This window comes from Argentina anserina, chromosome 6 (assembly GCF_933775445.1).
Source record: "Argentina anserina chromosome 6, drPotAnse1.1, whole genome shotgun sequence".
NCBI lineage: Eukaryota > Viridiplantae > Streptophyta > Magnoliopsida > Rosales > Rosaceae > Argentina > Argentina anserina.
In genome coordinates this window covers 11474177-11499747 of record NC_065877.1, presented here as the reverse complement: position 1 = coordinate 11499747, position 25571 = coordinate 11474177, and the positions used below count along the sequence as shown (strand labels likewise).

At 36.9% G+C, this 25571-nt stretch overlaps 1 protein-coding gene and 1 pseudogene across 1 annotated transcript; one reads left to right on the top strand and one right to left on the bottom strand.

Annotated features, from left to right (window-relative positions):
• The first annotated feature begins 12128 nt into the window (after positions 1-12128).
• LOC126797550 (ABC transporter B family member 29, chloroplastic) lies at positions 12129-16852 on the top strand. The gene is made up of 10 exons (XM_050524194.1): positions 12129-12778; positions 12869-12955; positions 13048-13155; positions 13300-13566; positions 13887-13970; positions 14695-14911; positions 15210-15295; positions 15748-15935; positions 16056-16185; positions 16347-16852. Exons 1-10 carry the CDS (start codon positions 12212-12214, stop codon positions 16482-16484), a joined length of 1872 nt encoding a protein of 623 aa, XP_050380151.1. The 5' UTR covers positions 12129-12211; the 3' UTR covers positions 16485-16852.
• Positions 16853-17099: 247 nt separating this feature from the next.
• LOC126796875 (uncharacterized) lies at positions 17100-20806 on the bottom strand (annotated as a pseudogene).
• Between the last annotated feature and the right edge of the window lie 4765 nt (positions 20807-25571).

Below are 25571 nucleotides of genomic sequence, written 5' to 3'. Positions count from 1 at the left end.
GATCAAAAATCTGAGTCGGAGTCCGAATTTGAGTCTGAGGCTGAGGTTGAACCCAGATGAAGTAAAAGGGCAAGGATCACAAAATCCTATGGACCTTATTTCCTATCATATATAGTTGAAGGTGATCCCCGTACCTTCAAAGAGGCAGTAAGCTCTACTGATGGTCCTCTGTGAAAATAAGCAATCAAAAGTGAGATTGACTCCATCATGCAAATCACACTTGGGAATTAGTGGTTTTGCCACCTGGTTGTAAGCCTTTGACTTCCAAGTGGATTTTCAAAAATATATTAAAAGCTGATGGGTCAATAGACAAATACAAGGCTAGACTTGTTATTAAAGACTATAGGTAAAATGAAGGTTTGGATTATTTTGACACTTATTCTCTTGTGACGAGAATAACCTCCATACGGATGGTACTTGTAATTGCAGCATTGCGCAAACTTGAAGTACACCAAATGGATGAAAGACGGCCTTCCTGAATGGAGATGTAGAAGAAGAAATCTACATGGAACAGCCGGAAGGTTTCTCTACTCATTCTCAGAGTAAGAAGGTGTGAAAACTTGTTAAGTCATTATATGGCTTAAAACAAGCGCCAAAACAATGGCATGAAAAATTTGATAATGCCATGATCACCAGTGGGTTCAGAATAAATGAAGATGATAAATGTGTATATGTCAAAGACATTAAAATGGATATGTCATACTATGTCTGTATGTGGATGATATGCTTATCGTTCGGAGCAACGATAAGATGATCAAGTTCACTAAAGACATGTTGAATTCCAAATTTGATATGAAAGACTTGGGACTTGCTGATGTTATTTTAGTGATTAAAATTTCAAGAACATCAGAAGGGCTTGTGTTGAATCAAACACACTATGTGGACAATATTCTTGGGAAATTTGACAAGGAAGGCTCTGGAATTGTCAGAACTTTTGTAGATATGAATCTACATTTATCCAAGAATAAAGGTGAAAGTGTTTCTCAATTAGAGTACTCGAGAATAATTGGAAGTCTAATGTACTTAACAAGTTGTATAAGACTAGATCTAGCTTATGCGGTTCATAAGTTAAGTATGTACACGAGTAATCCTGGAGCTATGTATTGGCAAGCAATTGGAAGAGTACTCAAATACTTAAGGTATACTTGTACCTATGGACTGCACTACACATCATACCAATTTGTTATAGAAGGGTTTACTGATGCGAACTAGATATCTGACATGAAAGACTCAGTCTACTAGCGGATATCTATTTACGCTAGGGGCGCAACCGTGTCTTGGAAGTCCTCAAAGAAAACGGTTATAACTAGATCCACAATGGAGTCTGAGTTGGCACTAGACAAAAGTGGGGAGGAAGCATAATTGCTACGCCAGTTTATAGAAGACATTCCTAGATAGACAAAACATGTGTCTGCAATTGGTATACGATGTGATAGTCAATCTGCAATTAGCAGAGCACATAGCAAGATCTATAATGGTAAGTCTAGACACATTTGTCAAAAACATAATACCATTAGACAACTACTCTCAACTGAAGTTATCTTTATAGACTATGTAAAGTCTAAGGATAATATTATTGATCCTTTAACCAAAGGGTTAAACAGAGAGTTAGTTGAAAAATCATCGAAGAGAATAGGACTAAAGCCCATTGAAAATTAAAAATCACTATAGTGGATATCCAACCTAGCTAACTGGAGATCCCAAGATGTAGGTTCAAAAGGAAAAACCAAATTGTGGAGATTAGTTCGGATCATTGTGGGGAGTTCCCCAAGTCTATTCCTATGATGAAAACAGTGATACCTGTAAGAATTAGGTTAAGCTAAAACTTTTAATGATTCTTATGCGTCGGAAAACCAAACAAAGTAATGTGGGTTACTTTTAATTAAGAGATCACCTATGCAAGAGAGAAGTGAGACCGCTTCTAGGGGAGTTAATGAGGGCATAACATCAAACTACTTGCAGAACCATGCGTGTGATCCATGACTGAAATGGTACAAAAAAGAGAACCGAAATGTACCAAGGAGACTCATGTGTGAAGTATGTCATCATTTACACAAATGCCGAATAGTTCAAAGACATCGCGTCTACTATTTAGTTGGTAAAGTAAGCATACTTTCATAAGGGAATGTTCAAATGGTCAAACCTACATATCCTATGCAGATTTCAACCGTAGAAAAATCTATCACCAAATTCTATCGAGTCTTTGGTGGCCAATTTCATTCATGTGGAGAATTGTTGGAAAAATGGTTAAATAAACCATTTAAAACCAAATTTTAATTGATTAATTAAATTAAGTTAAACTTATAATTAATCAAAGATGAACATAGATTTGAGTTCTCCATAATGAGGGCTAAAATATCATATGTTTGTTTGTGTAATTTGGTTAGTTGGTGAATAAGAAATTGTCACTCAAAGATGACTACTTAAAATGAGGAAAAATGTTTGTCCCACATTTGAAAAGAGAAGTGTTGGAAAGGCTTTATATGGAATCCATTGTTTATGAATTGTAAAATATGTAAACCCTCTTATACTCTCGCGCATGCGTAGGGGGGGTGCAAATCTTAGGTCACAAGGGAAATTCGTGTATGCCCGTACGACCTGCGGACACGAATGCAACACTGAATTGAGGATCGGAACGCAAATTCTTTTTGCATTTCCGAAAATTCTTTTTGGGCGTTTCAACTTCTCTTGACTGTTCAAATTCTTCTTTTTGTAACAACTATAACTGAAAACGTTATTGTGTGTTATGGAGAAGTTTGTAACAAATTGAAATCATTGCTTGTAACATATGTAACTCATGTATGTTATGATTTTTTGATTTCCTATAACATCCATTTTATTCATTGCAGATTGCGAATCCTCACTGTATAAATAGCCACCATCCTTTCATTATAAAATCATTCCAAACATAATCAGTTCTCACTCTCTCAAAGTGTTCTTAGTTTTTCACTGGTGATAGAAAGAGATACTTTTCGAGTTTGTTGAGAGTTCTAGTTAGTAGTACAACTTCCTAGATTTGTTTAGTCGTTTTATCCTGGGAGACAAGCGCCAAACATCCTTACACCGGTAGAGGATGCGTAAATGTCTTAAGGACAGTGTGGTATCACACACGTCTTGACTAGTTCTTCAATCATCAATCGTTTGGTTTTCTGGTTGAATTCATATTGAATTTCTTTCGTGTTCTTCGTCATTAGATTTTAATGTTGTGTTATAATTATTTATAATTCAGTTTATTAAATTAAATATGAAATATATCATTATTTTTCTAACATAAGCGTATGTTAGATTTTTCCGATATTTTGCATCTTAATTCAAAAGCATCAACTTTGAGCAAAATTTGTGCATAGATGATTCAAAAATGGAGAGGCATGCATGCAAATTAACGTCCAGGATGTTTAGTTGGAGTTTTCAATTATGATAATGGTCAAGGCTGAGCTAGCTATCATCAATTCAAATCCCACCCATCGATTTCATAGGAATGCATCACCGAGGCCTACAAACTTGGTCAAGTTGAATATCAAAACATTTCAAATTCAAATGGGAGATATCTTCGACTCCACCTCATCCTAAACTCCACTATATTTACAAGCTATTGACACAAATAGGCCTCATCATGGGCAGGGCTGGGCCAAGCTCTACCCTAAATTTTAGGGCTTAGGGTAGGGTTGGGCCGGGCTGGGGTAGGACTCTGATTTTTAAACCCTTACCCGCCCTAAAGACCCATTTCTTGAGGGCTAAGAGGGCGGGTCGGGCCAGCCTTCCGGATAAGGCTAAATAGGGCCGAAACGGGCTGAAAATGGCATTTTTTTTATTTAACAAAAAACATTTAATATGATTTTTACCTCATGATTTTGTTTATATTGGTTGAAACATGTAGTACAAGACTTTTTATTTATTTATATGTTTATATTTTACATTTATGTAGACATTAAATTCAACTTTATACTTTTATAAATATATGTTTAATTAGTTATATTTATATAGTAACTCTATAAATCACTTAAAATCAATTATTGTTTTTCACAACAAAAAGACAGAAGAAATAAAGCATATAAAATCAATTACAAAACATAATAAGGTGTATTGTATATAAAATTTGGGAAACATATTTAAAAACTTAATTATTAAGAGGCCTCAAAGGGCCGGATATGGCGGGCTTTTAGGGCCGGGCTGGGCTTGGCACTATAGGGCTCAATAGGGCGGGGCCGGATTTCATTTTCTCGACCCTAACCCTATCCTATTCGAAAGAGTCTCAGGCCGGCCCACCTTAATGGAGGGTCGGGCCGGGCTTCAGTCCTACCGGGTAGGACAGGCTTTAGGGCGAGCTAGGGCCCAATGGCTATTTGATGAGGCCTAGACACAAAGCAAGAGAGGAGGGCCTAGATAGCACCAAAGGAGAACAAATTAAAGAGAGAGAAATTCAAGGTCCAAGTTTTGCTACCGGAGGAAGGAAAAGAAATACTGCATGTATACGACTGCACACTACACCAAATGTATGCTTTAGAGACAAAACCTAGAGAGAAATTAATAAAAGCGTCTCTACTGTTTTTATTAGTGACACTTTTGTATTGTATGTCTCTGATAATAATAGATATGAATTAAATTGTGTCTCTAATAGTAATAGAGACGAAAGCAATCCCCTCTACAAGATTAATCGCCAAATTAAAGATTTTGGAGGTAAAATTTTAGAGCTTAAAGGTTCGTTTAGCGCAAGTATACTAAAATATTACTAATAGAGACTAATAAGTTTGTTTCAATCTTTTTTTCAATAGAGATAAATATTTTTAATGTATATAAAAATAGAAAATGAAATAAAACATCTACATTTTTGCACTATTTTGCTCCACGTCTCCCTGAAAAACAATTATATATCTTACCTGCAACTGGTCACTTCTTCCATGGTGATTGTGAGGTTGGAGCTAAAGGAGACGTTTTAGACGAACTCATCAAGAACACAAATACAAATATGTATGTTCTTCCCTTATGCTTGAATCTTTGATGTTAGAGAAGTGTATTTGCAAATTGCAATATTGAAATATTAAGTATCAATATCGATACGTCAAGGTGTATATATGCGAGATGCATTACCAGAAATTTTAGGCAAACCCTAGAAACTATCAGTGTCTTATGCCAATTGATCAATATTAAGGTGTTTCATGCCTTAGTGATGAATCTCACTAGGAAAATATACTTAATAATAGATAGGCATACTATCATTCTCAACATTAGTAAACTCAGAACTTACTAGGCAAATAGTGAAAACTTACCAACCCTCCTTAGGTAGCACAAACTTCCTCATGAACTTACCAAGCCTTGGCGTCACCGTCGTAAGTACAGGTGAAGGAATTCTGGTACTCCTTCATGTCTGCTGGAGTGGAAGCCATGGCCTTGGTGTATGTCATGGTCGTAAGTACAAAGTCGGAGCATTGCATGTCTTCTTGGTCTTCTTCAAAGCGGTGATGATCGGAGCATCTAAACCCATGATTCTGAAATCAATTCTTCTTTTAGTGGATATGGGAATGTTTGATTTTGTAAGCTTCTTATGTGATTTGGGTGTTTTGGGATTTTAAATTTTCTGTAGGAAACTTTCTGGTTTATGCCTAGTAGGTGTTTGTAGAAATGTCTGAGAGAGAAGATACATGATTTTAGATGATGTTAGGTGCTAGCTCATATGCTGGTGGGACTGGATACCCGCATCATATTTAACTAAATCTCCATCTCGAACCCTACTACCGACTGATCAAAAATCCAGTGCTAGTTGTTTAGGATCCAGATGAAGTTCCATCTACGGAGGCACAAGCAGCATCTAAGCAAGCGCAGAGGCACGCCCCGTGGCGAAGGCAAAGATTTGTACAATAACATGATGGTAGAGATGATCATTGATTTAATTCATAGTGCTTTATATGATTATTTGTAATCAAGACACATGTTTTTAGATACTAAAGTTCTTAACTTTAGCTTCAGGCTGTTATATTTTTTATCAAAATGTTAGCCTAAGACTTAGTTGTTCTAGTTTTATTGTTTTCCTTGGTAAAATTTGTGTACTTAAGAGATGTGGCGGATCTTTTATCTTTAATTATTTCATACTTGGTGTCACTAATATATATCTTTGGTGTAGTGGCATCCATGGTTTTCTTATTTATATGTGAAATGTCTAGATGATGCTTATGACAGAAAAGAAGTCTGCCTCCCTGCAACACAAACGCCTTCAAATATTCCAGAAGAGCATAACCATCTCTTATAAAGTTCGAAGACTCTAGGCTGTTCATGAACAACCTCATGCAAGGTCCCTAGTTCAAAGCAATAGACAATACGGCCGTTTATGAATAACCAAAGTCTTAATGCAATTTTGGCTGTTGTAATACCATTAGAACAAAAGGTCATTCATGAACGATCTAATATTAATGCTAAAATATGTACGGAAGCGCCGGTATGCTGTCGAAGTTTCTGAAAATGATTCTAGCCAACTACCTCTCACGGCCTTACACCACCATCTCAAATCGTCTTTTGCAAATTTTGGTTGTACAGTTGTATAGAGGTGACACAAAAGCTCTGGAACCATTTGTTAATTATAACGAAAGGACACTCTCAGAACAAATGAAATAATAGTCTTTGATGGTGATTCAATTTAATTAACAATAGGGCAAATGAAGCAAATGTCAATTGTGCTAATTATGGATGCTTTTGAAATGGTGGTCAAGTGGTGATGTACTGTACGTACTCTTGCTTATAAGAACCAAAGTTTGATAATTACGCATGCAAAAATGAGATGGTGTCACAATAAGAAGGTGATAGGAGCACTTTGTGCTACGTTCTTAATATGTTTTTACCTCCATTTGTACTTTGCTTAATCCTTATTGTTGTAATATCGAGTCATTGAGTCACAATAGGAGTCTAGGACGGTTATGGATGTGTCTTTGTGCTTAAACGAGTTAAAAACGAAGAATTGGTTTAGAGTCCTAGTTTGAGTAGGAATCCTTATAGGACTAGGAAACCTAGTTGAATTAGGAGTCTTCGTCTTTCTACATTTTGGTCGCATTGGCGATATCTTGAGAGTCATGTTTGCATTAGGAATCCTTGTTAGAGTAGGAAACGTACCATATTGGAAAGTCCTACTTGAACTCAAACTCTTATTACGAAATTTTCCTAAATGAACTTTCTTGTTCTAGTAAGTTTCCTTTTTGCAAATTAGAAACTTTCCTAATCTAGTTGAGCTCATCTATTACATGTGTCTTTTTTTAAGACAACAAATGTCTAGATTAAGACATAAGTTTCGAAATAGATTATCTCTTCTTACTAATTTCGGTTTTTATTGTCAGATTTGAAGAGATAATTCAAGGAAGAAAAAGAGGAGAAGCCGTGCATGATCTTTGAGGAAATTAAGGAGTCTTGCCGTGCTATCCAATTCAGCCTTGGAGAATAAGTCTTTGCCGTGCCTAGCAATCAGCCCATGAGAGGAGAGCCCAGCCCATGCCGTGTAACCCTAGAGAAATAAGGAGATAAGAGCTTGTTCTACAAGAAAAAGAGGGGCAGCCATTCGATCTAATTAAAGAGAAAAGATCATAGCCGTGCATACATGGATCAGCCCAATCAAAACCCTAGCAGCCCCTCCTCTCCTCATTCCTCTATAAAAGGCATGGCCTCCCTTGATATTTGGCATCTCCATTCTTTCACAATCCAAGCCGAAATTCTGCCCAAATATCCAGAAAATTACAAGCCAAAAAACCTTCATCCATCACCACAAAACTGTGCTCATCTTCCTCCTCCACCAATTCGAATTCATCCTTGCTTCATCCTAGAAGGTTTTTAATGTGTGATTCATCCATGGCTTGTAATCTTTCTTTTTATTTTCTGCAAATTTCGAATTCATTGTATGAATCATTGGATGTTATTTTCGGTTTCATATATGAAGAACATAAATTCAGACTTCTTTGGTTTTATGTTTTGATTGCATGAACTCATGAAATATGTGTGTATGTCATGTGTAGCATCTATGGGCAGTAGGATTTCGAAATTAATTTAGGTTTTATTTCAATTAATTCCTTGAATTTGTACATCTAAATCAATGTTTGAGGAAGCCAAGGCCATGGTTCTCCTAAGGTTGCGATTTCATTCACCAAAGTATTCTTTGATTGAATATGCGCTTCGTGTTTCAATTATTGATACTTGTTTAGGGTTGTGATAGTTCTAGGAATTTGCATGCTTAATCAAGATGAGTGACACCATGCTTGCTTACATGTCTCAAATTCGACTTAATGTGCTTATATGCTACTTTGTGTTTAACCAGTACGCTTCGTTATGTTGAACTCTCTTTAGCATATGTTTAGGATTGAACGCTTCATTGATTCTAAATAATTAAGAAGTCTTAACGATTAGATGAACCGCTTCAGACTCTAATTAGAATTGGAATTGAAATGGACTTAGATATAATCGAAATAAGTCGCTGCCTATATGTTGTTCTATACGTGTTATACATGTTTCTTGAGTAGAATTCGTGTTTTGGTTATGTGATGAATAGTTGATCAATTGTATATAAGTAATTTAGGATTTATTTTAAGTAGTAGTTTTATAATCAATCTCAAATCCCCCAATAACATGATAAGTGTTGAGGCCCTTTTGATTCCCCGGACTGAACGATCCTTGCTTATTCTATACTAACGATGATATTTTACAGGGTATTTTATAGACGTTCTAACAAACCGCTCTATCAGAAGGGTGCCAGACATGAGCATCGATCAGTGTTACGAACAAGAATGAAGACAAGATTAATGATCATTTTCAAGAAAAAAGACAAGATTAATGATGAGCACACATACATTTTCTGCTCAAAATCAAATTCAAAACCCATTGTCAAAACAAGCTTTGATTGCAAGAAGTTGCCATGGTGTTAAATTTACAAAGCCCGAGTCAGAGCTGACCTCTCTCGTTGAAAAAACCTGCATTGAAAATTATGAAGCCTCGTCATCAATACCCGAATGAGAATTTCAATTAATCAAGCCTCCAACAGTGAGGAATGAGGAGTACTACTAGAAGCTGTTTGGAGAGTCATGAGCAAGTTCAGATATGAAATTGGTAATTGGGCCTACTACGAAAGAAATGGAAGCAAGTTCACTGAAATCAGTCCACCAGATTTTGAGGCTTGTTGTAAAGCCCAGTAAGTACTCTACCAAATTGGGTGTCTAGAGAAATACGCTTAACAGATTCAAGTTCGCCATATATCTGTCGAACTCACAAGTCAGTACAAAACCGAAAGTTCACATCAATGAATTACAATCAGTTTGATCCCTAAAAGAGTACGTATGCAATCTGGCAACCCAGTAGGATGCAACCACATGTCCAACCATAATCTTTGACTCTACCAGTCAAATTCGCCCACAAATCCGAACAGAATCTCTGACACCGCAAGTCAAATTCAGCCAGCCCCAAATGAATCACTCACATGTTCATTTACACCAAAATCATAGTCTTCCAATGTGTCATTCACATATTGGAACTCTTGAACTACGAGTGGCTTGATCCATCTCTCAAGGTACGTAGGCAACCCAATCAAATTTCTGGGTGTAGCCGCAAAAACAAACAATTACCACATCCCCCATATTTGGTTTCTTCATAAATGGAATCAAATGGTATTTCCCTACAAATAAAGAATTGTAATGAAGAGATACATTTTGTTTTGAATGGGTCAAACCTGAAATAATTAAAACTCTATTCACTACATGAATATGAGTGAAATTATGTTGGGTGACATTTTCACGTGCACAATTTTACTCAACACTTACTCATAGCAAACTTGGAGGTGCAATGCAAGTATGTTTAGAGGTTCAGTATTTGACAAATGACAACATCAACTATCCGAGGTCAGAGGAGGAACCAAATAAGGAACGGAGTGAATATTTGCTCCCCAAATATTCCATTTCATCTTATCAACTACTGGACTGTATAATCACAAGCAGACATAAAAACAAAGAAGCTACAAGATCAGATGCATTTCCATGTCATTTTACAATCATTACTGTAATGTGCAATTATGCATACCATAGTAGCGCAACTCTTTCTTTGGAGAAATATGAGCACGACAACTTAAATACACTATGGATATGGATCAGTATAGTTTGGTACGCTCTTAAAAACAAGTGCCGCATTTGAAATCATCTTGTTTCACTCGATAACCTTTCAACACCAGAATGCTCTTGCAAGTGCACAACGACCATTTTCTCCAAATTCTGAGCATGCTCGAGAACATAACTCACTAATTTGATTCCATTAGATCCTTCCGAAAGCTCTATTGTAAAATCCTTAAGCTCATTGAAAAAAGCAGGGTCTTGCAGCTTCCAGAATTCTCCAAATTGCAATGTGTTAATGGAAAAGGTAATATCAAGTTTCTGGATTTCTTCTTATTCTTTGGAAGAAAAAACTCATGCATGACTTTGCATTTTCTTATCAAAAGGAACTGCAAGCAAAGGAGAATTTCCATAATAGCTATAGTAGGAAGTGTTTTTATGTATTATATTAAAAGCACGTAAATGCCATCACACAAGTTTAAAACAGTACAGAGATTAATAAGGAGCATAAATCAGCTCTGTTACCAGATACGAAAGAAATAAAGATCAAAGAAAACAAGAAACTAACAGAAAATGCAAAACATCAACGCTTTGGCATTAGTAAAAAAAACATTTATTTTTGAAAGGGATATAGTTCACTCTACCTTAATGAGCTGTTCAGTCATAATAACAGCCTTAGCCCCACGTAAGATGCAGAGAACCTGAGATATGTTGTTCCAGTCATCCACTTTAGGCTGCAGACGAAACTCAGCTTCTTCCAGACATACAACTTTTCCCAGATTGAGGTGAGTCATCAAATCCCTAACACATTTAATTTTTTTTTAGATTTGGAGTAAGCATATTTAGTGATATATCAGGAGAAACAAACTTCCAGTCTATAAAAAAGTTTTTGAGCTTCTCACCTGAGATGTGAAGATGGGATGTAGAATAGGAAGATTCAAAGCGAAATGATTTCAAGGAAGAGCTCTGAATGGTGACCTTTTTTTGTCCATAAATACGATATATCTATCCTCAATGCAGTTGCAGCAGCATGAGATCCACTTAAAAAATCCCTCATCTAATATAGCAACAAATCTCAACTCTAGGAATTTGAGATTTGAAAAACTGGCGATAGAAGGGTTTTGAATTTTACAAAGGAACTCCACCGTCAGAGACCTCAAGGATTCAGCATGAAAGATGCAGATCAGCAACATTAGTAACTCGTCAAAATTAGGTACTGACTGCGCTTCGATAAAAAGATTTAGTATCTCAACCTTACACCTAACTAGCACATTGTGTACCCAAGTCAGTAGTCGAAATATCTCTTCATCCTGAAAGCATATCCCTTCATTTGAACAGTGTTGATACCATATATATCACATAGCTGCAGCTTATTATCGCCGTGATGAGCCAACAGCCTATCCACAGAATTCATCAAATGTAATCGCTCTTTATAGGTAGATTTATAACCCGAAAATACATCAACACGCAACTTCGGATTTGACAGCACAAGTTGTCTGCATCTTCTCGACACACAGCTAAACAGGGCGAGGTCCTCTGTCTCAAGGATAGAAGATTTCGTTGGGCTTGAAATAGACAAAATGTGATGCACAACTTCGTCTGGAAGACTACTTAATCTATCTTTCATACTCTACTTCTCAACAGCCATTAGCTTACTCTTGGGTTCCATTCTTATCAATCTATATTTGTGTGTTCTCAGTTTATACTCAAACAAAATTGGAACTTGAAATCAATAACATCAATCACATTCATCCAAACACAGAATCAAAATACTAAACACAAAATAAAGCTGATCCTAGCACGCACCACAAATAAAGTACCCAACAAAATTCAAGCTTTTACCAACAGAACGATGTACAACACAAAACGGGTCGATCCACACCCATCTTCCTTCTTCCAGAAACCAACAATTTGTGAGCTTTCAAAAGCAGAGAGCACAAGGAACTCTAATTTTCTTTTGATAATTTGGGGCTGATGTCTGTGTAGAACTGCACAGAATATTGGGTTTTATAGGATTTGGGATGCTGGGTTAAATATCCAAACTACCCTCTATCAAAGTGCCCAACAAGCATTGTGCTTTATTATTTTGGCTGGTAGGAGTAAATAAAGGTGGGAACTTTCAGTCCCAAACTGGAAAGAACTTCAAGAAAATGGCTCAAAGGTTGGTTCTTTCTCTGATCCATCGTCCTCCATCGCCATCCTTCTCTTTTTACCTTAAACCCAAAACCCTATACCCAATTTCAACTCACCTCAATTGCACCCATCTCCATTCTCAACCCCCAAAACCCCTCGCAAACTCTCCACCCTTCAACTCCCTCGCATCCCTCAAACCCTTCATTCTGTCCGAGAAAAGACCCATCATTCTCGGCTGGCTCTGCAGCCTCGTCTCCGTCTACTCCCTCTCCGAAATCGTCCCCAAAATCGGAAATTTATCGGCGCAAATCGGAAGATTGGACTTGATTATGTTACGAAATGAGGGCTTGGCTTTGGGGGTTTTGGTCCTGGCGAGGGTGGTGGCTGTGTATTGGCAGCAGGCGTTTCTATGGGAGGCGGCATTGAATGCGGCGTACCAGGTTCGGGTTCATGTTTGGGAGAAGGTTCTGGAGAGGGATATGGGGTTCTTTGAAGGAGCCGGGGCGAAACAGACTGGGGATGTTGCTTATAGGATCACTGCGGAGGCATCTGATGTTGCGGATTCTGTGTATGCTGTTCTCAATGTGTGTTCTTGTTGAGTTTTGAGTGTTTTGGTTTGGATCAGTTTTGTGTTTGTTGTGTGGTTTTTGATTGGTTTTTGCGTGTAATGACAGACTGTTGTACCCAGTGCTCTACAGATATCGGTTATGGCGGCGAAGATGGCGATTATTAGTCCTATGTTGTCTGGGATATCAGCTGCGGTGAGCGAGTTTTGTCGTCGTGTGAAGTCAATGGTTGTGTGCTTGGTTTTTTTTTTCTTGTGATTTTGGTTTTACTTTTGGTTGGTTGTTAGGTGATTCCTTGTATGGCTCTTGTCATTGCTTATCTTGGTGAGAAATTGCGTATGATATCTAATAAGGCCCAGCTCAGCACTGCTGCTCTCTCTGCTTATCTGAATGAGGTTTGTTTTACCGTGTTAAATCCCTATGCAATTTTTGTATTGCATTGACATTACAGTATATAATGGTGTGGTTGTGTGTTCTGGACTTTCTATGTCCATTGTATATCGGGTTGTAATGATTTCTTGTATATGATTGTATTGTAGGTCCTCCCTGCAATTTGTTTTGTGAAAGCAAGCAATGCAGAGTTGTGGGAGAAAACTAGATTTCAGAAGCTTGCTCACACTGACCTTTGTGAGCGTTTGGAAAAGAAGAAAATGAAGGCACTTATTCCTCAGATCATACAAATTATATATTTTGGAGGGCTTTCTATGCTGTGTATTGCCCCAATGGTATTCTGTGGTGGTTCAGTCGATATCTCTAGCATAGTTTCATATGTAATATCATCGATTTTTCTGATCGAGCCAATTCAGGTAATACTATCTAATGCTTTTTTTTCTTTGTCTTCTAATGATACATCTTCTATTTGACTTTTTTAGTGTACAATTATCAGATGTTTTAATAACACTCTTGAGCTTCATCTCGTGCGCTTGAACTCACCATTTTAAAATCCAGTAGATACTGATAACTTACTTTTATGTGAGGTAAATTGTTTCACTATTTTCATACTAGTTTATCCTGTTTTTCACTAGTTATCCATTAATTCCTTAAATTACGTGTCTGATTCTGCAATTATTATCATTCTGCTGTTCAGTAGCAGCTGTCAAAGTTATCAATCCTAATGTAAATGCAGGGTGTTGGAAAAGCATACAATGAATTAAAGCAAGGAGAACCAGCTGTGGAACGGTTGTTTGACCTTACCAGGTTCAAATCAATGGTAATTCTTTCTAAGATCAGTAGTAAATCCGTGGTTTCTCCATGTTTTGATCTTTACCACGCACAAGCACGTGTGCACACATGCTTCTTTCCAAAATTCATGTATCTTTATTCTTAGGTTGATACTTGTTCTGATATAAGGACTTACATCAAAGAGCAAATAGTAGGCATAGTAATAGAAGTTTAAGAGGAATAAAGGATATCTTACTTGTGATCCTGTTTCTCAATAGTGTATCCCTTGTATGATTTCAATGCTCCATTACTAGTAATATCTTACTACTCATTTTTTAGTTTCTTCTCATGATCAGCAAATAAGATTTCTTTGATTCTCCAAACACTTTGTTCCAGTAGAATGACAAATTTAATTTTCAAGAAATCTGTGGTTGAGCTTGACTAATGAATCCCTACAACTTTGCATGTCATGAAGTCCTACCGAATATATGCACACTATAGATTCATAATAAATATGTAGAGACCCATAGTAGTCATGCGACTGATGCCTAACATACAAGATTTTGTATCCATATATGGTGCAACCCTTTCAGTTAAAAGACAGTTGCTGATCTGTTCTCACTTCTTCAGTTATTTTTTTCTTGCTGAATATAATTGCTAGTTTTGTTTGTTCTCTCTTCTTCATTTACTTTTTTTCTTATACTCTGTTGTGATTGTTCAGTGGTTGTCCGTACTACTCAAGCTGCTTGGTCATGTGTCAATTTCTTATACAGATGATGGAGCATCCAAATGCTGTTGATTTAAACCGCGTTACTGGGGATGTGAAATTTTCTGATGTATCATTCAAATATGGAGACAATGTGCCTCCTATTCTGAAAGGATTGAATCTGCATATTAAACCTGGAGAGACACTTGCTCTTGTTGGACCCTCGGGATGTGGAAAGACAACCCTTATAAAACTACTTCTTCGGCTTTATGATCCTTTATCTGGTGAGTGTTTTGTGGTATATACTAATATGACTAGAAAATAGAGAAAAACAAAGTGAAAAACAGGGAAATTCCAATTCCACCTTTTATGCCAAGAGTTAAGCCCGCAAGTTCCCATACCTTTAGCTATTTATTATTTCCGAGATATATATATATATATATATATATATATATAGAGAGAGAGAGAGAGAGAGAGAGAGAGTTTTCTGCAAATTTTCTTGAACCTTTTGTTGTTAAGTTTAGAAATTGAATTTTCATTTAATTATGGACCAATATCTGACTCACATTCTCATGTGTGTAGGTCGGATACTCATTGATAACCATGATATTAAAAACCTCAGGTTGGCAAGTTTGAGGAGTCATATTGGCCTCGTTTCTCAGGAGATAGTGAGTGACGTATGAATTATTTTTCTTTCCAGATTAAGAAAGATTCAATAAACTCCACTGCCCATGATCAAACACGAAATCTACTTTCTGTGCACCTAATATTGAGCGAAATCTAAGCAGTTGGACTTGGATGTTTGTGCTTTTTGTAGTTTTGAGTTTTTGTTATGCAAATTATTCTGCTGAGATTTGAATATCATTACTCATGCTAAATCTAAATCCTTGTTGAGAAAAAATTCTGAATTCTAAAAACTTCTCGTTTGTATGATACTCACTTGGATGAAAAATGGTTCTGAGTTAATTTGTTATGTGGTCACTAGTTAACTCCTGATGCGCAAACAGACTAAATAGCTGCATTATGAATCAGGAATGTGTCCTATAAAAGTAAACAAATGTTCTGTGATACTAGCTACTACTTTTGCTTCATATTATAATCTTGGTAACTTTTGTGTTAGACGTTATTTTCAGGCACCATTACCGAGAACATTGGATATAAGGATCTGATGACAAATGTTAACATGGAAATGGTAGAAGCTGCAGCAAGAACTGCAAATGCAGATGAGTTCATCAAGAAACTTCCAGAAGGATACAACACCAACATAGGACCCAGGGGCTCAACTTTGAGTGGAGGTCAGAAGCAAAGGTGAGGAAACCCTGATTTTAGCTTTTATTAGTAGCTTAATTGCTAGGGACATCCATGGGAAATGAACTTTAATGGTGCAAAACTGGAAATGCTTTCGCTAACAAACATCTGATTTTGCAGACTGGCTATAGCAAGGGCTCTGTATCATAATTCTTCGATATTGATTTTGGATGAAGCTACTTCTGCATTAGATAGCAGGTCGGAGATTCTGGTGAGACAAGCTGTCGAAAGTTTGATGGAAAACCACACAGTATGGCTGATAATATCCTGTCTTATGTTTTGATAATATCAATTGTAGTACAATCAATTTTTTAGATCTGTTTTCTTCATAAAAGCTTTTTAGCAATGGACTGTAGAATCAAGTATGTCTTGCAGGGTTTCATTTTGATATATTTTCCTACCTCTGGACAGGTCCTGGTCATTGCTCATCGGTTAGAAACCGTTTTGATGGCAAAACGAGTATTCCTGTTGAAAGATGGAAAACTTGAAGAGCTAACCCACTCAGATCTTTTGAGTGGTCAGCATGTCTCGATGGGGCTCGTGACTTGATGGTGAAGACATAGCATTTCCATCAATCAACTTTTGGCATCAATCAAAGCATTTCCATCAAAGCCGAACCTGACAAAACAGGCATCAAGCAACCAACTAATTCTGATGATACTATAGAAAGCCAGACAAGTATTACACTTTTCCACAGATGATAGAGCTTGATGAGCAGTTTCACAAGTCGTTTCTAAGAGCAATGTATGAAAGGTATGTACACTTCAGAGCTAATACATCAGCAATCTCTGCTGAGACTAAAATTTCGAAATGGCGTAATTTTCTTTTCCCAAAAGACTACTTTGCATTGAATTTTAGACCCTCTCTTCAATTGATGAGTTTTCAATGCAAATATGGCTTGCAAATATATTGTACTACACTAGCGTTTCTCAGCTCATTGCAATTATAGTTCTTCTGGTCACACCTCCTGAAGTCCTCAATGACCCAGGTTTTTTATTTATTTTTTAATGTTTTTTAAGGAAAGTAAAGAAACTAAGGCGTGGTTCGCTCGACTCCTTTATTTAGCATGAAGCCATGAACTCCAGAGACTAGCAAGACGATGATCCTATAACTTGGTCCAAAATGAATCCATCAACATTTATTAAGGTTTGGATATGATACATATCAGATCAGCTTTCATTTACATCCATTTTCCGTGAAAACAAGTTTGCCACTAGAAATGATGTCGCTTCTATCTGACATCCCTTACAACAATATCACACCGGTGGGGTGGATAAACTATGACCATCTTCTCCAAACACTGAGCATGCTCGAGCAGATATCTTGCTAACTCCATTACATTAGAGCCATTGGAAAGCTCGATAGTAACCTCTTTAAGCTTACAAATAAAACCAAGATTTTGCTGCTCCCAGTATTCCACCTTGAAACCGGACGTCTGGGGAAAAAAAATGACATCATGCTAATCAATCAATACATATCGGGGAGTTACCGATGACCGAATGTTAAAACTCAAGTACAAACTCACATTAGGTTCGGAGTCGAGGAAGGGGGGAGACCGGGGAGTTGACTTGATGTATAAAGTACTCAAATTAGGCATTGCTACGAAAAGATGCACCATTGATGGGACCAAGTCATTGCTGAAGCTCCCAATATGCAGAGGCAAATAGCAAATACTACCAAACAAAGTAGGCAAAATTCTTATCTTATACAGTTCCTGCAATTCAAATATAAAAGACTCCAAAATTTCAGTTAGATTTAATCTTTTAAACAGATTAGATGAAATAAGATAGCTAGGGAGAAATATAATGGCAGGGTTATTCTTACCTTCATGGCTTTTTTGTTTAGAACTAGAAAGCTAGACCTGTATGAGGTACTGAAGATATCCTCTGATGCATGGTCCAACTCATCTCCAGGTTCTAGATAAAAGCCAACATTTCTAAGCATACTAGCTCTCTGATATTTGAATCAATCATCAAATTCCCAGTCCAATACAAGGGTTTAAGATTTGGAGCAGAAACGTAGAACGAATTGTTGCAAGGTGAATCAAATCTCCAGTCAATGAGTATTTTTTCAAGTTTCCCACATGATATTTTGAGATGGCAAATGCTAGTCTGATTAACGCGTTCAAAACAAAATGATTTCAAAAACGAGCTTTCAATGTTGATATGTTTTATCCCATAAACATCATCAGATTCAATACCTCAATGCATTTGCAGGAGTGTGAGATCCATTTGAAAAATGACTGCTCTATTTGAACCTCCGTGAGCTCCAAGTCCGTGAGATTAGAGAAGAGATTGAATGAGGGTGTTTGGATCTTACAGTACATGTTCACTGATAGAGACCTGAAAGATTCACACAGAAAGATGCAACTAGGAAATGCTAATGGTGCATCAGCCTCAAATATAGAGATCTCAAGACCAAGCACTTCTACGTTACACCTTACTGCATTGTGCCACGCCATCGTTTGAGACTTCACATTGCAGCCACAGAAGCATGGTTTCTCGTGGCGAAAGTACTCACGGGGCTTCCAACAAATACAAAATTGGTGCATCTTAGTCTCCCCACGATGAATCAAGAACTTATCCAAAGACCTCAACAGCTTCATCCGCTTATAACATGAGGAGGTATATTTAGCCAAGGAGATTTCATCAAACTTCACAAATGTACTTGATAGATAGAGTTCTCTACACTTTCTGGAAACACAGCCAAAACGAGTGAGGTCAGCGATAGCAAGAAAAGAAACGATGTGCTGCAGAATTGGGTCCGGAAAATTATCCAGGAACGTCCCTATCATATTTTCACGCTCCGCACAACCTCCTTCCTTCACCTTCAGAACTTGCAGCAGCCCTTGACCAACTCTTTTTGACAGAGAAGCTGGCAGTCTCGATCAGTTTACTACAAGACAAGGGATGTTAAACATCAAATCAAAACATGATTGCATTCGTGTCACAGTAGTATAATACGCTTAACCAAACTAGAGAAGTACAAATCTTGATCGTAGCTAGTTAGCTACGTACCTGATGTACCCCGCTGAACTTGACTTAATCTCCTACTCGAAGAAGTGCACAGAGGACCCTAAGTCTGCGCAGATCTATCTGGTGGTGAATGATTCTTAAACACAGTATCCAACATCCAGCATCACTTGGTTTCTCTTCTTTTGGTATAAATGTAGAATAGATTTGTGAATCCACGATGCTATTAGAGCCTGCTTTTGAGGAGCCATGTGAGAGCACCATTAAAAAATAACTGCAAGGGTGCTTTTTCTATAGGTGCATATGCATCACTCAGAAAAGTCCATCGAATAGGCTAAAGCTTCTCCCAACTTTTGTTAGAAAACTATGTTCGGCAACCATTGTCTATAACTCTATATATATATATATAGGAGGATTATCAAGTGCAATAATTCGCATGTAAAAGGGACCTACGACGCGCAACAATGCGCGGATGGTGCCGGCCGTGCTCTCCTCCTCCTCCTCCTCCTCCCAGCACTTATATATGTGCCGATCGGAGCTGTAACCCCGGCTTACGGTGGTCGGAATCTCAAAAATTCTAGAAGATGCCGAAAAACTTGAAATGTGCAAGATTTTCGAGATTATAGCCGGTAAAAACAAGAGCGCCGGGAGGAGGGAGTGCGGCTGACACTTTCCGTGTTGTCGTTGCTCGTCACTAGTTGCTGGAACGAGCGAATCCGCACTGTGCGGATGTCCGCACCTAAAATGGATTGTGTGTGTATATGTATATATATATATATATATATATACAGATTTTCTCAAGTAAGGAGGTCCGCACCAATGGATTTAGTGCGGATCTCTATTTTTTTTACCACTTTTCGATCGAATTTCCTCATTACCACTGCTTAGTATTTAGATAATATTGTGTATATTATTTATGTAAAATTTTAGCCAATTTGGCCCTCAAAATCGAAAAACAAATGGACAGACTGAATTATATCAAACATGAACCGTTCATGTTTTTAACAGAAAAACGCAATTTTGAGGGCGTTAACGATTACCAAATTGGCTGAAATTTTACAGAGATGATCTACACAATATTATCTAGATACTAAACGGTATAGATGAGGAAATTCAATCGAAAAGTGGTGAAAAAATGGAAATCCACACCAAATCCATTGGTGCGGACCTCCTTACCTGAGAATATATATATATATATATATATATATATATATATATATATAAATATCAATCTTTATTCAAAGTAAATGTTCACTTTAAAATTAAAGACTAAAATTTGTTATTTGACTCACTTTTCAATCAAATTTTCACATCTCCACCGTATCATAATGTATAGATCACTCATGTAAAGTCTCATCCAATTTGATCATCGTTTAGCCTTCCGGAATCGTGATTTATACGAACGGTTCAGTTTTGAACAGATTCGGTTTGCTCAGTGATTTAATAATGATTCAATGCCTTAATGATCATCAAATTGTATAAAATTATACATGAGTGATTGATCTATACATTATGTTTTACGATATATACGGTGGAGATGTGAAAATTTAACTGAAAAGTGAATCAAATAATGAAATTCACTCAGTAATTTCAAAGTGAATCTTAACTCTGAATAGAAACTATATATATACTCTGGTAGAACAAATTGAAAAACTACAAGGGTGGAGCTAACAAAAGCCTCCTTTAGTGACTATAAAATAAAGTGGATTGTTACCTAGTTATTTCTGTACCAGTCTGCAGAAGTGAACGACAGTTTGACACCGTTCTGGTTTCTAACATATCATTTTCATCCAAATCCAATTTGATGATCGAGTTTTCTCCCTTGGCATCTGAGTTGCTTGCGGTGATGAAAAGGCTAGATAGTGCATTAGTGCTGCCCAACAGAATTGGAACCATCATTTTGGAACCTGATTGTGTGGCAGGCAATAAATATGGTGAAAAACTAGGTGAGTGTCTTGCTAGCGAGGGCTCCATAGTGGGCAGGTCAATGTGTTTTCTATTTTATATATTGAGTGAGCACATGAAATTGCTAGTTTATTCACCGTTGGGTCTTCTTAGCTCATATCTTTTCGTTCTAGTGGCTAATCTTGTAACTAGAGTGATGTTCGAGAATAGTGGGATTCTTTATCTACCACTGATATGTTGATGTAATCATTTAAAGAATGAGATTTTCTTCTTTGAAAATAAATTGATGATAGTCTATGTCATATTTCCGAAATTTTGAATGATAAAAATTCGAATTCGAAGTCATGAAAACTCTAAAATAATCTCAAATATATTGAAATCATCGTATAATAACAATATATCGAAACTGAGTCTAACCCATGACTCAGTCGACTTGAATAATATATAACTAGTTTATACCTCAATATTATAACCAATGAAAATGTAAAATTAATTCAATCCTCACCACAAACAGAAGAAAGAAATCTTTAAAGTAATACCTCTGAATCTGCTAATCCCCACCTGCAGAACTATCTCCTACACCATCGAATTAGTGCACAAGGATTGTAAACACAAACTCGGTAAGCTTTTCAGCCCGTCTAAATAAACCAACAGTAACATACATCGCACACAAATGAAATATGTCAAATAACATTTAAAGACAAACGTACTCATTAGACACTGGGCAACCCATCTGTTACCCAAAATCATTTAAAAACATGGGTACTCATGAGACCCAGGTACCCATCTGTTACCCAATATCACTAAAAAAAATATGGGTACTCATGAGACCCAGGCAACCCATATGTTACCCCTCATGCAGTACACCGACAGGCACTAGGCAACCCATCTGGTTACCTAAAATCATGTAAAAACATGGGTACTCATGAGATCCAAGTACTAATCTGTTACCCCTCATGCAGTACATTGACATACACTGGGTAGTCCATATGTTACCCAATATCACTCAAAAATATGGGTATTCATGAGACCCAAGCAACCCATATGTTACCCATCATGCAGTACACCGACATACAGACTAGAGCTCTAACTGATCGTAACTGACACCCGGCCAAGGTTTGGTTCCGATTACTGCCAACACGTCCGAATACAAAAAAAACGTTTTAATAAGACTCGTTGTTAAAACCACGTACAATATAACAATCAACGCATGTTTATTGTACAACAACCAAGCAACTCTTGCTCAATAATATAAATATAGTTGCCACAATACAAACTCATTTGGAAATAAGAACGTAACAATATATAATATAACAACCAATATATATGTATCGTATTTACCATTTTATACACATACACAACCCACTATATTATATACATGTCATAGTTCGATCTTTTAAAGAAAACGTAAATATGAGTCACCGCCAATGGTAGACTCGTCATAGTGAGATTTAATCACATTCACCATAGTCCATAATCACTAAAACCTTTTACAATTATTTATTAAAATAACGTTTTACCCATGAACTGTAGATGATCAAGTTCACGTAATTTAAATCAAAACATACTTTTAAAACAATTTTTATAAGCTAGTGATGCAATGACTATGTTAACAACTCAAACTAAATTCAATAATTATAACACTACTTCGATCATGATGATCATTGTGAGGTTTATTCACCTTATTTCTTGCGTGCAACTTCCACGACACCGAAAACGATTCCCTCACTCGTTTCATCGGTCACCTAATAGCATGATAAAATTCTTAGAAAACGATACGTAAAATATCAAGTGACGATTTCATTATAGCTAAATGTTGTTCATAAAATACTGTTTCACAGAACACTGTTTGTGTTTCACTGTTTACAGAACACTGTTCATGAACAATGTTCACAGTTACTGTTCATGTGCTGCCACCGTTTCCCGACCACTACTAATGACCACCAAATTTCACCACCACAATCTAAATGACATTCCTAACAACTTTCTAGTTCACCACAAAGTTCAATTCCAAGTCTAAATATTTTAATTTAACAAAAACCGAAAACCCCTATTTTAAACCTATGATTTATTTTCTTCAATTCTCCTAGCACAAAAAGATTTTGGGTTAATTTTTTTAGAAGGTTTGTAGTATGGAATGAGACATTCAAAATGGGACAAGAATCTCACCGATTGGTGGCTGGAGGAGGGAGATCCGGCGATGTGAAATTCGGCGAACTGTGAACTTTCGGGGGAACTTCCGGGCTACACCGTTCTCACACGACGGTGAGATGGCGGGTGGCATTGCCACCAATCGACAGAGGACGCAACAACCTTTCAAACGAGACCGGTGCGCCGGTCTATGGTGGCCGTACGACGGAGATCCGGCAGCCCAAAGTCGGCCGCTCGGAAGGAAATTTCTTGATTTTCGGGTGAACATTATCAGTGAACAGTACTGATTCAAATTTTTGATTTTTCTCCTATTTTTCTCTTTAATTCCTCTATTTATACTATTTTCTAAAAATATCCAAATACATTTTGATTCGTAACTTCTTCATACGAACTCTTATTTAGGCGTGTCACGTGTCCACGAATTCGTATTGACGAACCCTACGACTTTAATGAATGAAGTTTTCTGAGATTCATAACGGATAAAATTCAACTCTTGACTACTCACGGTAACGTTTCTGATTATAAACGCTCGAACACTTTCGTTTTCTCCCTCGTACTATATATCAGATCACCAAAAATCTAAATCTCCGAACAATTATTAGAAAATGATTATAAATTTCTGGGATATTACAGTCTATGTTGCCAGAGTGGGCTTGAATTTGGCCGAAAGCAAAAAAAAATGTTATTACAAACATATAACCATGCAAAATGTAGACATCAATGAGTCTTTAAAAATATAAATAAGTGTCAATGAATATCAATGAGAAATTTACTATAACAAATTTATTTCTCAAATTAATTAAGTTGAAACTAAATAGCTCATACTTGCATTTTCATATTAATTATTGTTAACACCTCTCCTGGATGAGATAATTTCCGGCGGGATTCCCCCTTGTTCCGGCCACCAGACCTACTGGAATAAGCCCAACCCGCGGGGGGGGGGGGCACTAAGCTGGCAGGACAAGTCATGTCACCTCTAGCTCAAGCGTTGTTCTCGTCGCTACCCAAATAACTCACAAGAGCAGTAAAAAAACATATTGTATGAGCAACCTCCCATATTGGGAAAGGGAAGCAACACTTCCCCCAATGCATCTATAAGAGTGGCCAGAAATCTTCTAAAACAGGTAACATATTTCTAAGTCCGTAACCTGTGAGCTCAAGTCCTGACTCAGTTCTAACTTAAGCTTCGGAGAGTCATAGACCGGTATACCACTACCCCTTGATCTTAACCTCGGATTTGTGTAGGTAATTTGGTTCAGAGAGATACAAGTTGCGTGAACAAGATATCTCGGATTTTGTACTCGTAACAATTATATAGAGTAGTAAGAATATTAAAAGACACATACTTGAAGATTTTTGATGATTTAAGAAGAAGAATACGTTTATGTAGAAGAAATACATATTAAAAATCTAATTATATACATATATGTATAAATATATATATATTTTTTCTTTTTCTATTAACACTATATATAATTAAAAAAAATTGGAGTGAAAATTGTTGTATGGTCTCCAGCCTAAGTAAGTTTTGGGCTGAACCCGCCACTATATGTTGTACAAATATGTCAATTGGAGGCGTGTCGCTGTGTCTGACACTCGAACATGTCATGTGGTGTATCGTAAAATTTTGATTTTATGATACATTGACCGACATGCCACGTCGGCGATGGACACGCCACATGATCAATTAGATAATTTAAAAAAAAAACAAAAAACAAAAAAAACCTAAATATCTAAAAGAGGGGACTTTTCTTTCTCGTCGTTCTTCCTCAGTTGCAACTCACAATCTTTGGTCACGACGACTCTTTGGTCTCGGACTCTCAGTAGCGCAGCTACTCTCTCAGGTCGGCGATTCCTCTTCTAGTTACGGCGGCGGCTTCTCTAGTCACGGCGGCAACTTCTCTCTCTCTCTCTCTCCCTCAACTCTGCCAACGGCTCTAGATCTCCCTATCCGTAAGGTAATTCAAATTTTTTTTAAGTTTGAAGATTAAACATACAAACAAAAGTTGATGACGGGCAAAATACCATTCTATTTCATAATAACAATAAATTAAACTATATCAAAAGATTAATAAGGATGTAAAGCTAACCTTTCCAGGGTTATCGTACAAAGGAGAAAGATCGGAGAATAATGAAGGACTCCCTGAAACATCGAAGAGCATTGTCAAAATAGATAACTAGAAAGGTTCTTAAGTCTTAACTGTATTAATTTTGTAAGATATCAAGTGGGAACCTTACTGAATATAGGCAGGCAAAGAAGTACTGTAGGCCTGATATAGTTATTTGCTGCTTCTCGGAACTTTTCACCTTGTAGAAACTAGAAAATCAAGTGGGATCCTCTGAAGAATAAATTGGGAAGGCAAAAGTCAGCTTTTCTGAGTTGTATAAAGAGAAATTATCATACATTTTACGATCATAAGAAAAAGATTTTCGCTATACCGAAAGTATTGTCTGACATTAAACATTGTTATGCAATTGATGAATTTTACAAATATATATAAATAATTTTTATTTACCATGTTGGAGCCATGTCGAAAAATGAGTTTTTGAGATTTGTCATGTTGTGCCGTGTCATGTCGCCGTGTCCGTGTGTCTGTGCAACATAAAT

What these genes read in the sequence shown, in the direction of transcription:
- LOC126797550 (XM_050524194.1), top strand. Translation starts at nt 12,212, where the DNA reads ATGGCTCAAAGGTTGGTTCTTTCTCTGATCCATCGTCCTCCATCGCCA. An exon ending in TTCTGATCGAGCCAATTCAG is followed by an intron (nt 13,567 to 13,886) that starts GTAATACTATCT and finishes ATGTAAATGCAG; the next exon opens with GGTGTTGGAAAAGCATACAA. An exon ending in GTTTGATGGAAAACCACACA is followed by an intron (nt 16,186 to 16,346) that starts GTATGGCTGATA and finishes ACCTCTGGACAG; the next exon opens with GTCCTGGTCATTGCTCATCG.